This window comes from Ananas comosus, linkage group 15, assembly GCF_001540865.1.
Source record: "Ananas comosus cultivar F153 linkage group 15, ASM154086v1, whole genome shotgun sequence".
Taxonomy (NCBI): domain Eukaryota; kingdom Viridiplantae; phylum Streptophyta; class Magnoliopsida; order Poales; family Bromeliaceae; genus Ananas; species Ananas comosus.
Genome location: NC_033635.1, coordinates 721,062 through 736,189, shown reverse-complemented (window position 1 = coordinate 736,189; position 15,128 = coordinate 721,062). Strand labels below are relative to the sequence as shown.

Genomic DNA, 15,128 nt, shown 5'->3' with positions numbered 1-15,128 from the left:
GTTTGGAATCTAAAGGAATAATCCTATTACCTGGCGCAACAAATTGCTTCGAATTACTCGCCGGAGCCACCAAATTGAAGAAGAAGAAGAAGAAGAAGAGAGACTTGTTCATACACAGAAAGTACTTTGCTTGGATCTAGAAATGTATACGTTGTCCAAAGTTTTGTACCAAATACATCACCAGGAAAAATTAGATAGATAAATTCAGCAGGAAGGAACTATTAATTTTAGTCGAATTGACACTTCAACCTAATCTCCAAATGACAATCGCACAAAAAATATTTTCTCCTCAATAAAGCAAATAAAACTTTGTGAAACAGTCTATTTCTGAAGAAATCGCAGCTGATTTCATTGTACCCGAAAGCCGTTGATCTTCAACTCTTGAGGTCGAAACATCAAAAACCATATAGATGCATTACCTCAAGGTTGGGCGAGCTCTGTAGTGTAATGCTGGTAACATCAGAGTAAATATCTGCAAAATTAAATTTCAGACAAATAACTAGTGGCAACTATTAAAATCTCAAGAGAGTCCATAATCAACGGAGAATGAGAGATGGCTTATTCTGAGAAAAATTACCATTTCATCAAAGAAATGAAAGGCTCAAGCTACAGCTTGTTCTCTCCCTGCACTAACCATCCTCCGCAGTTCTCGTAAGTGGCTAGTTATCTCAGAGATGAATTCTACTCCATTTCCATTTTTGAGTGAATTAATAGTATGCTGAAGAAACTTTTGATCTGCCTCAATTGCCGTGAATCTGTCATTCAGCTGTGCAACTTCCTCTTTAAGAACTGTTATGTCACTCATTTTATTAGATGATACATTGATTGCGCCATTTTCCGAATTGGAACAAGGACTACTTCCTTTGTGATTTTCTTCAGCAATCTCTTTATTCTGGGATGAAGTTAAGAAAATTTCTTCGCCATTTGATTGCTCTCTTGACAACGATGAGTGTGACTCAACCTCACCTTCGGACCTTCCATTTTCGGAGTTCTCTTTGTTCCAATCAGAGTTTTCAGAAATTGAATCTCCACCATTCATAGTTGTGTCATTGACTAATGCCCCATTCTCCTTCCTGTAGTTGTTAGCAAGTTGGCTAGTTCGCTTTCCATCATCTCCGGGCTCATTATCATAAGCTGCATTACTCGAGAATAAGCAAAGCTTTTTCTCCAGTTTCCTCAAGCATTCCAAAATATAAGCCTTCTCATCTTCAAAACCCAATGAGGGATCCTTCTCAAAAGTGAAACCATTCGAGTCCTTGAACATCTTATGATCCTTATCTGCAGTGCTTTGTAATCCTGATATGATACTGCATGGTATGTTGTTCGTATTATATTCTCTTTCATCCGACCCATGTAGAGGTTGTTCTATGACTTTGTCTTCGAGCATTTCATCTCCGAACCGCTTCTTATAGCTTTCTAACTCAGCTTCCAAATCCAGTATATCTTTCTCCCTTTCTGTGAGCACATCGTTTAGCTTCTGTATAGCTTCTTGGTCGTACTCAGCTTGCTCCTCCATCATTCTCAGATACTGCAACGCCTCCATTTGCATCGCCGCCTTTTCCTCCTGCAATCTGTTAATCATCGCCATCGCTTCACTCGCTGCGACAGCAGAAGCGCTTCTCTCTTCCTCCAATTCTTTATACAAAATGCTCATGGATTTCCTGTCAAACTCGATCTGCCTCTTTAACCGATCAATTGAGCTCTCTCCCTCGACTTCACTCACAACACTCACATCGTATGATTCCAACCCAGAATAATTCCTTTCCATCGATGATCTTTTGTTGGTATTTTGAATTCCTGTTGAGCTGGAAGCATCAGAAAGTTTAGATTCATCACCTTGCATGCTTAATCTGGGGCTAGGGCTCATCTCAGTCCATGGTAAATCAAGTCCTCGAGAGGAAGATATTTGAGAAATTAATAACTTCAAATCCTCATGAGTTCGAGAACTGTTTTCTCTTGCTGATATTATTTCAGAAGGCTTAGGAGAAAGGAGTGCCCCTTTGTTGCTAAGAGCACGCTTCATACTGTCACTTTTGTCAGCAAAGATACGTATAGATGGACACGGTTCACTACTGTTAACATGCTTTTTAAGTCCCGTCAGAGTGGAAACTTTTGTGACGTCCCCGTTAGTAGTAGACAAAACTTGCTCGGAATCACCAGTTTCTTCTATGTCTACTGGATAGGTATTCAATGAAATTCATTATTAAACATTGTCAAAGAAATAATCCACTAGCTCAGTAAAAGCAAAGAGATAAAGTATAAAATCAAGGTAAACACGCACAGATCTTAACTGAAATATGGCACATTTTGATAGTGACTATACTTTACTATTTTGATTTTGCTGCTAAGCATAAAATATGTTCAATAATATCACCCCTTGATGACACTTAATGGTATTTTTCACTTTGTGGCAGAATATTCTGAAACTTATTGGAATATTATGCTAGTAACTGTTAAGTTCAGGCAGAACTAGATAAACTTTTCTGAAAATGAAAGGAATGAAATGTTTGTTACACTCGTCATCTGAAAATGAAAGGAATGAAATGTTTGTTACACTCGTCAGATATGAAAGATTTTGAAATGCTTTATGGGTCAGTTAGGGTTTGTACATTTTTACCTGAAACTGAGAACAAATTTGACTGTACAAAAGATGCTATACTTACATTTTTCCTTTAGAACTTCTGCGGGAACATGCTCAGGCACTGAGGCAGCAAGATCTGTTCTCACATTAACCTGACTCCAAATAATCTCCTCCAAACCATGTCCAATCACTACATTAGGTTGTTTCGTAGAATTTGATGCGGCGGCATCAACAGGCATTACAGGAGTGGGATGGATCAGTTTCTCTTTAATTACATCCTCGCAAACAGGCGGAGATAAACTTTTATTGATAGAAATGACAGGCTGTGACTTTCGATCTCGATCCATTTTTTCTTGCTTAATATCATTGCCCCCACGATGAAGAGAACTCCGATCATCATCATCTTCTGAGATGGGGACCTCAGATTCTGAATCGGATGTAATCTTAAGCTCGCTGTATCCGATATGAGACAAATGATCAAACCCATGAACATCCGAATGATAGATATGAGTCTGCCCTAGAGAAATTTCCCTTCTCTCACTCGACCTCTCTCGTGGGTTTATCCCACTTTCAGTTTTGGCCTCGATCTCCTTCTCTTTTAGCAGCCTACGCACATGAGATTTTCTTCTAAATGGCGACGAACAACAAGAACATAGCCTTGTGTCAGCATCCGTCTTTAGCAAAGGGACTTTTGCCAAATCTTCTCCTTCGAACGTACTTTGTGATGCATCGGCATCGATAGATGCAAACTGCTTCAGAGATGAAAGGAAGCAACTTTCACACAGATCATGAACAAAGGCAAGCTTTTGATGACTTCGGCAATATGCCAAACACGAGATCTGCGACTTATGCGCACCGCAGACTAAATCTCCGCAGAACCAGGGTTCCTTGTTGCCTACAATGTGATCGATCCTTGAGCACAAAAAACAGGGGCTCTGCAATTTGCAGAACCGGGCAAATTTTGTCGCCAAGTACGATAATGCAGCATTAACAAACAACAAAATGATCAAACACCATTCAGAGCAGGCAGAAGATAGCTTCGACAGGAACCGCCAGGAAGCGCTCTTCGATCTAGAACGGGTCCTCCTCGCAACCATTGTGACTAAAAACTCAATCTTTTTACCCAAAAAAGATTGAATTTTGGGCTTCACCGAACACAAAAGACGAATAATAATTGAATAATTCGAGTAAGTAGTCCGAGAAATATATGAACAAAAAGCAAAATTACCAAACAATGATGCAGCTAGCTAGCTATCTCTTAGCAATAGATCATCAGAGCGAAAAGAAAAGGGCACAAAAAGGATGAATTGGAGTTCAAAGGGAGAGAACCCATTTGCCGGAATCGACCGTTGGGCCGAGAAAAGGAGCCAATTTTGGAATCTACCATGAAAGGAGGGTATTTTCTTTTCTTTTTTTTTTGTTCTAAGTCATGGAGAAAGAGAGAGAAGAGAGAGGATAAGAGGAAGAAGAAGAAAAAGCTTTCTCCTTTTTCCCGAGCTTCTCTCCCTTTGCTTAGAACGGAGGAAAAGTAGCCATTTACGTATGTCCGAGAATGAAGAGGTACCTACCGATCTCTACGCTCCCTCACATAATAAAAAGTTAAAAAAATTAAAAATAAATTAATAAAAAAGGAACCTTTTTTTTTTTTTTTTCTTTTTTCGGGAAAACAATGTAATTAACGTTCCTCTACACGTAGAAGAATCTCTGATCTCTTTCTCAATCCCTGATAATTGGAAACAATTTAAAATTAGAAATGGAAATTAGAGTTGGTTGACCGTTAGGGTGGTGAAGTAATTGCATGGACCCAGTCTACTACGCCTAAGAATAGAAACACCGGGTCTTTAAAATCTGTTAGAAGGGAAAAATAAATCACACGGAGCCTATTCAGGTCTACGTGTTTCACAGATGATGTGCTATGATTTTGTCCAAGCATGAAGCAATATTCTCTCTTAGCAGTGGACCGAGTGTACCAAGAGCCCGGCTCATTTCTAACGACGTGATAACATGTACGCGACACAACAACTCTCTAATTTGACTCGATTTATTGATTAATCAAATATTATAACAAAGATGATAGATCGGCCCATTAGCTCTTACGGCCCAAATATTGAGCCCAGAGTAATAACTACCTAGGCCCGCTTCCCTTGCCGATGCAAAGTAGCGAACCAGGCCCATAATTGGCCCATACATTTTGAGCCCATGTCGGATCCATAAATCGAGTAGTGTTCGGATCGAGTTAATGGGTCGAATCCGTTTCCACCGTTTTGCTACATCCACTACTCCCAGCACGGCAAGGCCCACCAGTCGCCTCGCGAATCGGGATCGCATCCTCCTCGTCGTCGTCCTCCTCCATCGCGCCGCCTCGTCACCGCCGCGTTCGAACCACCCCTCTCGATCCCCAAAGATGCTCTCGGGGATCAAATTCATACCCGGAGATCAACTCCTCCCTGTAAATCGAACACTTCCTCCCTTAATTTGTGCTTTTTCCACCTAAATTTCTCGTTAATTCTTCGATTTTCATGGTTTTTGTAGGCGGGGAAGGGTTCGGATTCCGAGGAATCGGGCGAGGAGAAGAAGGATTCGAGGAGAATAATGGCGAAGGATGGTGATGGAAAGGGGAAGGACGAGAAGAAGACGAAGACGAGGAAGAAGAAGAAGAAGAGTAGGAGAAGAAGCAAGAGGTATAGCTCGGACGAGAGCGAAAGCTCTTCGGGTAGTGACGAGGAGAGAAGGTCTAAGAGGAGTAGGAGGGGGAGGAAAAAGGAGAGCTTTTCAGATGATTCGGACTCATCTGAGGAATACGAGGATCGAAACGGCGGGAGGAGTAAGCGCGGAAAGGATATTAGGGTTCGGAGTGGTAAGGGGAAGCACTCGTCGCACGACGAGTTCTCGGGTAAGCTCCTCTTTCTTTTATCCTATCTATTTAGTATTGTGTGCAAATTGATATTTACTGTTGTTTCCTATTCGTTCAATGTAGATGATGAGGAATTACTTAACAAAAGTGGCAACGAGCTTGCGAGGAAGGAGATGGGTTTGGAGTGGATGTTAAAGTCCACAAGCAGGAATGAAAGTAGTTGTGCTCAGCGAGAAGAGGAGCCCGAGCAACCCGAGAAGCCGATTGAAGAGGTAAAGCTGTTTGTTTTCTCAAGAATACGAGAAAAGATACAATAATAAGGTTTTGTGACATCATAGGTAGGTAAATAATGCACACATACTTCGCTTTAAATCTATGTTGCCAATTTAGTCTCAGAGTACCTTGGATGATATGTTTATGTAAGCGAGAATTCTCTAAATTTCCTGATATGAAGTTTAGTATGATACCAAGCATCATTATGCACTCTAAATAGTTAAGAAGTACTGCTGTTTGTGTTTTTGCATTATCACTTAAGGTAACTTGTAAATGACTGTCGTTTGTTTTTTGTTTTTCTTGTTTCTTCTGGGGTGAGGGATGAGGGGGTGAAGGCCTCTTTTTGCTGATTTGATCTGTTTTCTTCTATATTCTTGATGTATTGGGTAACTGGACTGGGAATTTATCTATCCTCCCTGGATATATTATATAATCTTATTCACCGATCTTTACGAATTTGCTTTTATATAGCAGATAAAACAGATGAACCCGAAGGAGCTGAATCCATACCTGAAAGATAATGGCAGTGGTTACCCAGATGAAAAGGCATTATCCGAGGCCGGTGACCAGTTACTTTCATCTTCAGTTGTTGGTGATGGCGGTGCAAGCTGGAGACTTAAAGCTCTGAAGCGCGCAAAAGAGCAAGCAGCTCGTGAAGGGAGAAAACTTGATGATGTATGACATCTTACTTTTGATTACTTATCGAAATAAAAACATCAAGTTAATTTAGTGAAATGCTTGTAATTTTGTATTTTCCAGGTTGTTGAAGGACGATGGGGCTCTTTGGGCCAGCTGGCTGCTTCAGTGGCAGCTTCTAGAGCTGCCCCTACTCATGCTCATTTACACGCCATAAGGAATAGAAAGAGAGGGCAAACAGAAAAAAGCGAAGCTGTTCCACCTGGTGAACTAAATGAAGGTCGTGATTATTTACGTGGTGTTTCTTCTCGTAATCCTGAGATGAGAAAGCCTAGGCAGGATAATTTCCCTTGGAAACGGAATAAAGGTCAGAATGTCTCTTCAGAGGATAAATCTCTCATATCTGCAGCACTATCTGGATTAAATAAGTTCGCCAATGATGGTAGCTTTATGGATGCTATCAGTCATTTCCAAAGCAAGGATGCTAGTGCTTCCAATAGCTCTTGTGCAAGTTTAGAAGCAAATGAGGTTAAGGAAAGTGATCTGAACTCTTTGAAGGATAAAAGTTCCAACAAAACATCTTCAGGCAATATGAAAGGATTGAGTGCAAATCAGTTAGCAGCGAAGATTTTGCAGCTTCGAATGAAAGGAAAGCATGAGGAGGCGGATAAACTTTCGGTGAGGCATTACATCAGACGAGAACAAACTTATCGTCTCATATTCACATCATAAGTATAAACCATATAATTATAAACAGCTTCAGGAATAATATTTCCTTTCAGTAGCACTTCTTTGAAGGAAAAAAAACACAGTAAAAGTTTTTATTGTTCTATCAAAAATTCATGAGAAGAATACCTTAGTATGTAGGTTGTTCATTAAATCTTTAGATTGAAAATCTGGCTTCCTTCGGAGCATGATTTTAAATAAGCTATGAGCATGTTTTTCATGTAAGGAAATGCTCGTAATAGTGGATATGAAAAAGATGTCTTGCCAGAGAGGCAGTGCTTCACAATTTTTTTCTAAAGGAAAAATGATGAGTACTAAAGTGACATTGAACTTCAGGCTTTTGCAGAAGAAAAATTCAGATGATCAAATACTTGTGAATTTCTGTGCACTGTTCCTCTTGTGAGGATATTTTGTAATTATATTTTCCCACTTTTTTTTAATCAGAAAGAGATGGAGGACATGGTTGAGAAGCAGGATTCAGGCAGTTTGAGTCTGGAAAACATTGGCAGCTCTAGCAGGTATGTTCATTGAAAATAACTCAAAATCAAAATTATCAAAAGTTGATGAGGTAAAAATTAAGAAGGGGTTAAAAAAAAGAAGATAAAGTTGGCGGTATATTTTGAAGTGCCCTGTAGCTAATTTTTATTCATCAACAAGGAGAAATGGATCGAAATTTCACATAACAATGCTTTGTATTATCTTATATATGTTTGTACTCCTTCCCTGAGAGAAAGATGCCAACATAGATTGGGCATGGATGTTGCTATCCTTTGAATATCACATGCTTAATTATATGAGGTTAACTTATTCCTTTTTCTTTGATTTATTAGATTCCCTAGATTTTTTCCTGTTTCTCCGTGTACTGGCATTCAATTGTTTTTTGGATTTTCTTCTGTCTTTTCAGGCAGTCAGGGGCGCAGATTTCTGGCAGCCACAAGAAAAGAGAAGATGATGCTGATTTGCACCTTGCGAAGAAAATAATGCAGAATAGACAATTTAGCTTGTCTGGAAGGGCTGATGATGAATATGATTTTGATGGTGTTGCTCCGAGTAGAAAAAGTAAGAAGAGGAAAGAAGCAGCACCCGAGGAGAATAGGTTTGTTAGAAAGCAATTCTCAACGCAAAAGGAGCGTTGCCAGTTTTGCTTTGAGAACCCATCTAGGCCAAAACATTTGGTTGTATCGATAGCAAATTTCACATATCTGATGCTACCCCAGTGGCATCCTGTCGTGGAAGGTCATTGCATTATTTTGCCATTGCAGGTTAGTTATGTTCTTTTTCTTTTTACAATTTAGAAAGCTGCATATCTCATTTATATTTGTAACATTTGAGTTGCTGGTTAGCAATAATTTACTGGAATACTTTTGCTGTCATCTTTGGTTCAGCTTCTTTTCTCCAAATGAGCAAAAATGTTTGGAGCTTTTGGTGTCGCGAGAAACTGAAATGAGATGTTAGGCCCCAATAGTAGAAGCTCAAATATAAAGCTTCCGCTACTGATTGTTGCAAGAAATTGGGAGAATGATTTTAGTGAAGAGTTGTCAGTGCTTGATGCAGCATAACTTAAACAGCACTTCTGCCTAAAAGTTCGAGCTGAACTGAAAGCCCTTCTTTGATATGTTCTTTCTAATCAAAACCGGTTTTCTGTTGAAGTGCTACATATATTCTGTTGTTATCTTGTCACTAAAGGCCATTAATTTGATGTAAACCCATCTGTTTTACCTATGTACAGCATGAGGCCGCAACAAGAACTGTTGATCAGAATGTATGGGATGAAATCCGAAACTTCAAAAAGTGCCTCCTAAAGATGTTTTCTAAGCAAGAAAAGGATGTGGTATTCCTTGAAACTGTTATAGGCTTGGCAAAGCAACGCAGGCACTGCTTGATCGAGTGCATTCCAATACCTGACCAGCTTTCTAGACAAGCGCCAATGTACTTCAAGAAGGTAACACATACTGAATTATTAAAATTTACAATTTCTCTTATTATCACTTATTATGACTGAGGTTCCTGCAGCTTAGTTCGTAACTTTTTGATCGTTTCTTGCATTATTGTTCAAATGCCTCCTCAATTGTTACAACATTGCCTTTTGCTCTTATGTGTCCAAATACTTAATGTTTGTGTATTAACATAGATTTGGAATGAGATAGCATGCCAACATGCATTTCATCTCCTAATCACTAAACTAATATTAAAACCGTCTCCATTCTTTTATGTTCAAGTTAAAAGTTAATGTCGACTCTCGGCAAATATACTCGGAAAAAGATAGAAGCTATACATTTATACATGGACTTGCGAACACATAAGATATTGTCGCAGCATTAAATGCCTAAAATTGATATTCTTTATCAGCGGAGCAAGTCGTAATAAGATCCCTTGTCCCTCATCTCCCTTCAGGCAATTGATGAAGCTGAGGACGAGTGGGGTCAGCACGAGATGAAGAAGCTCATCCCAACAAGCGGCAATTTGCGACAAGTTATACCCGCAAACTTCTCCTACTTCCACGTCGAGTTCGGTCTAGACCGGGGATTCGTTCATGTCATCGACGATGAAGGCAATTTCAGCGGCGGTTTCGGGCTGAATGTGATCAGAGGCCTCCTCCGACTGCCGGAGGAGGACATGTACCGCAGGCGAAGGCTCGAGCCGGTGGAGAAGCAGAAGCTTGCAGTCACGGCTTTTATGAAGGAATGGGAGCCCTTTGATTGGACTAAGGAGCTCGACTAGAGTGTAAATAGCTGGTAAATTAAGCACTTTTTAACCGTTTAGTAGTTCAAATGCTGAAAAATTTACCAATTTTCCCTGGCACTGGAAAAAGTTTCGCTGCGTTCATGTCTTTGTAATTTGTATCTTTTTCGCTTTTTAGAAAATGATTCTGAGGGCAAAGATAAAAAGTTTTAGCAAGCAGAAGCAGCACTAGAGAGCGAAAACAAATATAATCCTGCAAGCACAAAATATTTGTGATGTTTATTGATGGCAAGTCAATTAGATATGAATTTATGATTGGAATAATCAGAATTTGATGTAATGATTAGATATCTCTCTTAACGGTCTAGTCGAAAGATGTTATTTTATTCACGTTGTGAGACAAAATGAACGTACCAGATTGTTGCAATAGAGTTTCGATCGAGGGATATAATAGAACTAAAATTTACCAACAAAAATTATATATAAACAAAAGAAGTAGATTAAATTAATATAAATTATGATTAACCCAAGCTCTGTTCTCGCCCTTTCGCCTCTCTTTCACCTCTTTTTTTAATCTCGAACGCGCTTCGCTTCTCCATATTTCAAATATATTTCCTCGTTAAAACCCTTTGTCCTTTTAAGCCTATTCTGGTAAGCCAAATATAAGTTCATTTTAAAAAGAGAAAGGTTAGATTTTGTTTCCCCCTCTTATTTTGTTATGATCTCATTGTTATGATATGTTCTGGAAAAAAAAAAATCTTAATTAATATGACCGTCTTAAATTTGAACTGCATTCGAAATTTGCTGTGGATATCTGTAAGAGAACTTCTCTTCCAAAAAAGAGTATCTAATGTCTTGTATTATATTTACAGATGTTTCTCATGTCGAAGACGACGATCAATTCAAGCACGACGAAGCAGGCCACGGTCATGGCCATGAAATTGGTTTTGCACACTCCGACGATCGTAATCAGGAACTTGGGAACTTGAACCATCTCGGTCTCTCACATCATAATCCCAATGACCTCAATCTTGTATTCTATTGTCCCCAGCACCATGCTGGTGATCTTGTTGTGAGTAGTAACTGTGAACATGATCCTAGCAATCTAGCCACTCAAAACAATGAAATTGCTCTCTTCAGCTACTGTGATACCACTCCTGTGTCCTGTGATACGCCACAAGATTCTTCTTCGGTTGCAGCTCCGATCGTCCACATCCGAAAATCTATTACCAGCGCCAGGCATGAACACATTGCCAGATGAACATATGCAGGGTGCTCATGGCGTGTTCATGCCGCAAAACTCACCGATGATCCTAAATTCACAATCAGGGTCATCAAGCGTCGGTGGAGTGGGTCGCAAACTTTGCAGAAGAACGGCTTCGTGAGAAAGGAAATTTACGACATGCACGGAATTACTTTGCCTTATAAACAAGCATGGACAGGGAAGGAACGGAACGCAGCTATGTACTTGTGGCGGGAATGCGCCGTAATTCTCTTAGACATCGAGGAAAGCCGGGAATGAAGGTGAAAGGGAAAGAGTATGACGGGCGAAACGAGAAAATTGTACATCGCATCCGGTGCAATCAGCCTGGGCAATTTCGAACAACCTGTCCTCCGCGTCTCCGTAAGCTTCGTCTATTTCTTGTTACACGTACACTCTTTGTATCTTCTTCCATTAAGAATAAGATGATCATATCTCAAGCATATTCTTTTCTTTGTTGCTATTTTCTCGGCGTCTAAAATTCTGAATGATTGATCGTACAGTAAGTTAAATAGAAAGATGCTGATGTTCTTCGTTTTGGATATATGTAAATCAAAAGTTACTTTTCTATAGTTGCTGCAATTTTTTTCTTGATTACTATGTATTGGTTTGGACTATTTGCTCTCTCTTTCTTAGCTTTAATAAAATGATGATACTTTTCTTATAATTTCTACTATCTTTTTTTTTGGGTTTGTTTTCATTGATATGTGTTGGATTGGTCTTTCTCTGCTTTCAGGGGCAAAATTTTCATTTAGACATGCCTATTGATTTCATAAAAAGGGCCTTGAAGTTACTTTGCTGTCAACATATTGTACTTTAAGAAAAAAGTTCTCTACAGTATGTAATTTTTTCAAGCAGTAGGCTTTTCAAGTAATTGAATGATGCCTCCTCAAAAAGACTTCTTGGGATGAAAAAAGTGGTCTACCTTATAAGAAGCTCTCTTACAAATAAATGCCTCATCTCCACACTGCACCTGATCAAGGATTATTACTACTCTGCATAAAAATACAGTCAAAAAGTATAGTAGAAATAAAGGGGTAAAGAAGCATCATTTACATCTTACAATGATGTTTTTTTTTTTTTTTTTTTGCTTCTTTTTCCTTTGACTGGTCTATGAGATTTGAAATTTCCTCTTTAACAAATGAATCTCATACATGTACATGGACATACATCCACACCCCCTCCTCTTTTACAACCATTTAGGTGAGGTGGGCCCTTCACTTATGGTCAAGGAGACTGGGCCCCACCGTAACTGGATAGCAACCAATGCCATTGCTCAAAGCATTGGTTTCTATAATATCATACAAATGGTTTGGCTTTGCATGTCCTTTCACAACAAGTTTAATGATGAGCCAAGGTAGATTTTTTTTTAGGTGCTTTGCTTCACAAATATTCTTGTGCTATCATTCTACTCTCACCTACATTATGAGGCAACACTGTTGCAACTTCTACATGTATATAGTATGTAGATAGATATGCTTGTGTAAACAAATGTAGAGAGAGAGAGAGAGAGATAAATGGAGTGACTAATAGTGATTAGCTAATGGTCTCATCCTCTATGCATGGCATACTTAAAAGTCAAAGATGTCAATGATTAGTTGTATTAGTTTGACTTGTAACAGTGAGCTTTCTATTCCTCATCAAGACTTTGTTAAACATGTACATCATTTTCCACTAAATCCTTAGGTTAGGTATGTTTAGAACCCCAACACGAAAGGGATAATGTACCTAGAAAAATAAAGGATCCGCATTGATTTTAACGTGTAATTCGACTAATCGAGATGTTAGATATATACTAGTAGCTTCTAGGCTGTGTTATTCTTAGTGACTGTAGCATTTAGACCAACAAAAGTTGTCGAAAAAGACCACATTGAGCAAATGTTAGAGGGCCAAGGAAAAACAGCTCTTTCAGCTGTATCAGATCTACCTAACACTGTCACCAAAGTCACTATGTATCTACTAAAATTTCCACATGTTGAAGCTTTAAAGCAACCTTTTCCTGATCAAAAATATCCACAAGGTCGACAACAAACCGAAAGTTCACGATGGTCCCGTCGGTTGGATGTTGGGTCTTATAACACATTACAGGATGTCATTTTAATTAAGTGTTCAATTTATAGGATGCTTTTCTTTTGATGTGTCAGATCCACGTGGTAAGAGTAAAAAGGAAAGGAGTAAAAAAAATCTAAGGAAAGAATCAAATATCTAGTCTTTAAGGCAGTGCTATAATGACAGTGCAAAGAGCCTTTGAAATGTCAGAATACTATTGAGAATCTTCTAACTGTTGCAGCAATAAAGTGAAAGTTCCTTCTAATTAAATATATTTTTCGTACTCATTACTATGCAAATGACAAAAGCAAAAATCTCCTAGTCTTATATTCACACTAAAAACTTCTCATTTGTCAACTTATTTGGCGAATAGTGTTCACATTAGAACATCTCTATTGAAAACATAATAGGTGAACAAGGAAAGGAGGGATTGCTCCTCTGAGATTAATCTGATAATCAGAAGCCCGGTTCGCAAACATGGATGAATTGGAATTGGATACTAAAAAAAAAGAAAAAAAAACACTTACTTGGCAAAAGTTGGAGCTTTTCAATCTCCTTTAGAGCCGCAGAAGACATTAGCATGGGCTTTTCGACAAGGATTTCTCGACAGGTTCCGCGAGTTGGGGGGAATGAAGCCTGGTCCGAAACCATTCATGCCGTCGAGGAGACTATCGAAGCGTGCTCTTTGCGTCAATGGTTTCGAACCAGACAACATTCCCCTCAACTGTCATGAGGAAGAAGATGAGGGGGTGTGATAGAGAGAAATATAAAGCCACACTAACTAGTAGACCATGCAATATAGTTTCCACTTGAGTCCTTATATACATACGTGAGGGGTGGAAGAGATGAAGGGTTCTTTTTACAAGTCATATGACATGGAATCCCACTTTTCTTAGGGTGTTTCACACTTGATGACTAAATAAACATGGATCGGACTTTGCTCAAGGGATGAGCAAAGAAGTAAATGTACAAGTAATATTAATTATTTTGGTAACATATATATTAAGTTAACTTCTTTTTGCCATGATTAGGTTGAACTATTAAAACAAAAGGCTTTTACAGGTTAGATGCTACCGTAGGTCAACCCACAAGCTTCTTGTAGCATCTTAGGGGGACCCATTATCTCGAAGAGCAAAGCCATGATGATCATCTTCATGATTAGTTCACCATATTTGGTCGTGGCGAATCGTAAAGCTCGGTTCGAGAGATCAGTGGATAATGTGTTTGTTTGTAGATAGCATGATTAAATAAGTGGTTCCTAGTTTAATGGGATATGATGATATTCTTAGTTATGATTAAGCTCACTCACTAATCAAAGGTTTATTTATTATTCTCAAGAAGGAGTATGACTTAACAAGGTGTCCTTGACATTGGGTGGGTATTATTCCCAAGCAAAGGATTTCTCTTTTGCTTCCCACTTGGGAAAAGGGGTGGGGGGTTGTAGAGAGGATTGAGGGGTGGAGAGGCTTCATCAGATGGAGAGCACAAGTGTGATTCCAAGCTTAACAACCAAGCAACAACACCAGCAGATGTGCCACAAAGCTTTTGTGTGGGTAACAATAAAGAGGAAAAGTTAACTGTAGAAGTGGTAAAAAGTGAAAAAGATGGGTTAAGTGTAGGATTGGATCATAGGAGATTGTCAGAAGGATAAGAGCTTTAATAGCTTTAATGTTGGTTGGGAAAGTTGAAGAGACAAATTCCATAGGTTAATTATAATCAGGCTAATTTGATTTTAGTGAAATATGTAGCACCTTGTGGAATCTGAAGTTTGTGATTACAATATCTAAATGTCAAGATGTCAATTGGCCAGAGGGAAAAAAAAAAAGTCAATTGCTTTATTTGCTCCAAAGGTTAAACATCGTATATATAAGCACACTAATTTAGTAGTAGGAGAGAAGCTTAACCAATAGATTTGAAACTAAGACAACAGAAAAAGAGGAAGCGCGAAATAGGACAGTAATATTAACATAGTCGAGATAGATCAAATTCAATAAATCCGATTAAATTTGGTCAATAAATAATATGATCATATTCAATGAAAAATTAATATCAATAACATTCTGTAA

At 38.8% G+C, this 15,128-nt stretch overlaps 2 protein-coding genes across 6 annotated transcripts; one reads left to right on the top strand and one right to left on the bottom strand.

The window, feature by feature from the left end:
• On the bottom strand, positions 112-4,160 carry LOC109721389 (myosin-binding protein 1-like). 3 transcript variants are annotated; one of them, XM_020248985.1, is made up of 4 exons: positions 3,810-4,158; positions 2,664-3,726; positions 578-2,175; positions 112-472 (listed from the first exon to the last, which is right to left on the bottom strand). In XM_020248985.1, the coding sequence occupies exons 2-3, from the start codon at positions 3,676-3,678 to the stop codon at positions 602-604; spliced, it is 2,589 nt and encodes an 862-aa protein (XP_020104574.1). In that variant the 5' UTR covers positions 3,679-3,726; positions 3,810-4,158; the 3' UTR covers positions 112-472; positions 578-601. The 3 variants fall into 3 exon arrangements, with proteins under 3 accessions (XP_020104574.1, XP_020104575.1, XP_020104573.1); XM_020248986.1 differs by having other exon boundaries at positions 578-2,172; positions 2,664-4,160; XM_020248984.1 differs by having other exon boundaries at positions 2,664-4,158.
• On the top strand, positions 4,806-11,680 carry LOC109721390 (CWF19-like protein 2). 3 transcript variants are annotated; one of them, XM_020248988.1, is made up of 10 exons: positions 4,806-5,030; positions 5,114-5,474; positions 5,559-5,707; positions 6,180-6,383; positions 6,468-7,022; positions 7,515-7,588; positions 7,975-8,332; positions 8,800-9,012; positions 9,465-9,805; positions 10,625-11,680. In XM_020248988.1, exons 1-9 carry the CDS (start codon positions 4,821-4,823, stop codon positions 9,789-9,791), a joined length of 2,451 nt encoding a protein of 816 aa, XP_020104577.1. In that variant the 5' UTR covers positions 4,806-4,820; the 3' UTR covers positions 9,792-9,805; positions 10,625-11,680. The 3 variants fall into 3 exon arrangements, with proteins under 3 accessions (XP_020104577.1, XP_020104578.1, XP_020104576.1); XM_020248989.1 differs by lacking the exon at positions 10,625-11,680 and having other exon boundaries at positions 6,183-6,383; positions 9,465-10,098; XM_020248987.1 differs by lacking the exon at positions 10,625-11,680 and having other exon boundaries at positions 9,465-10,098.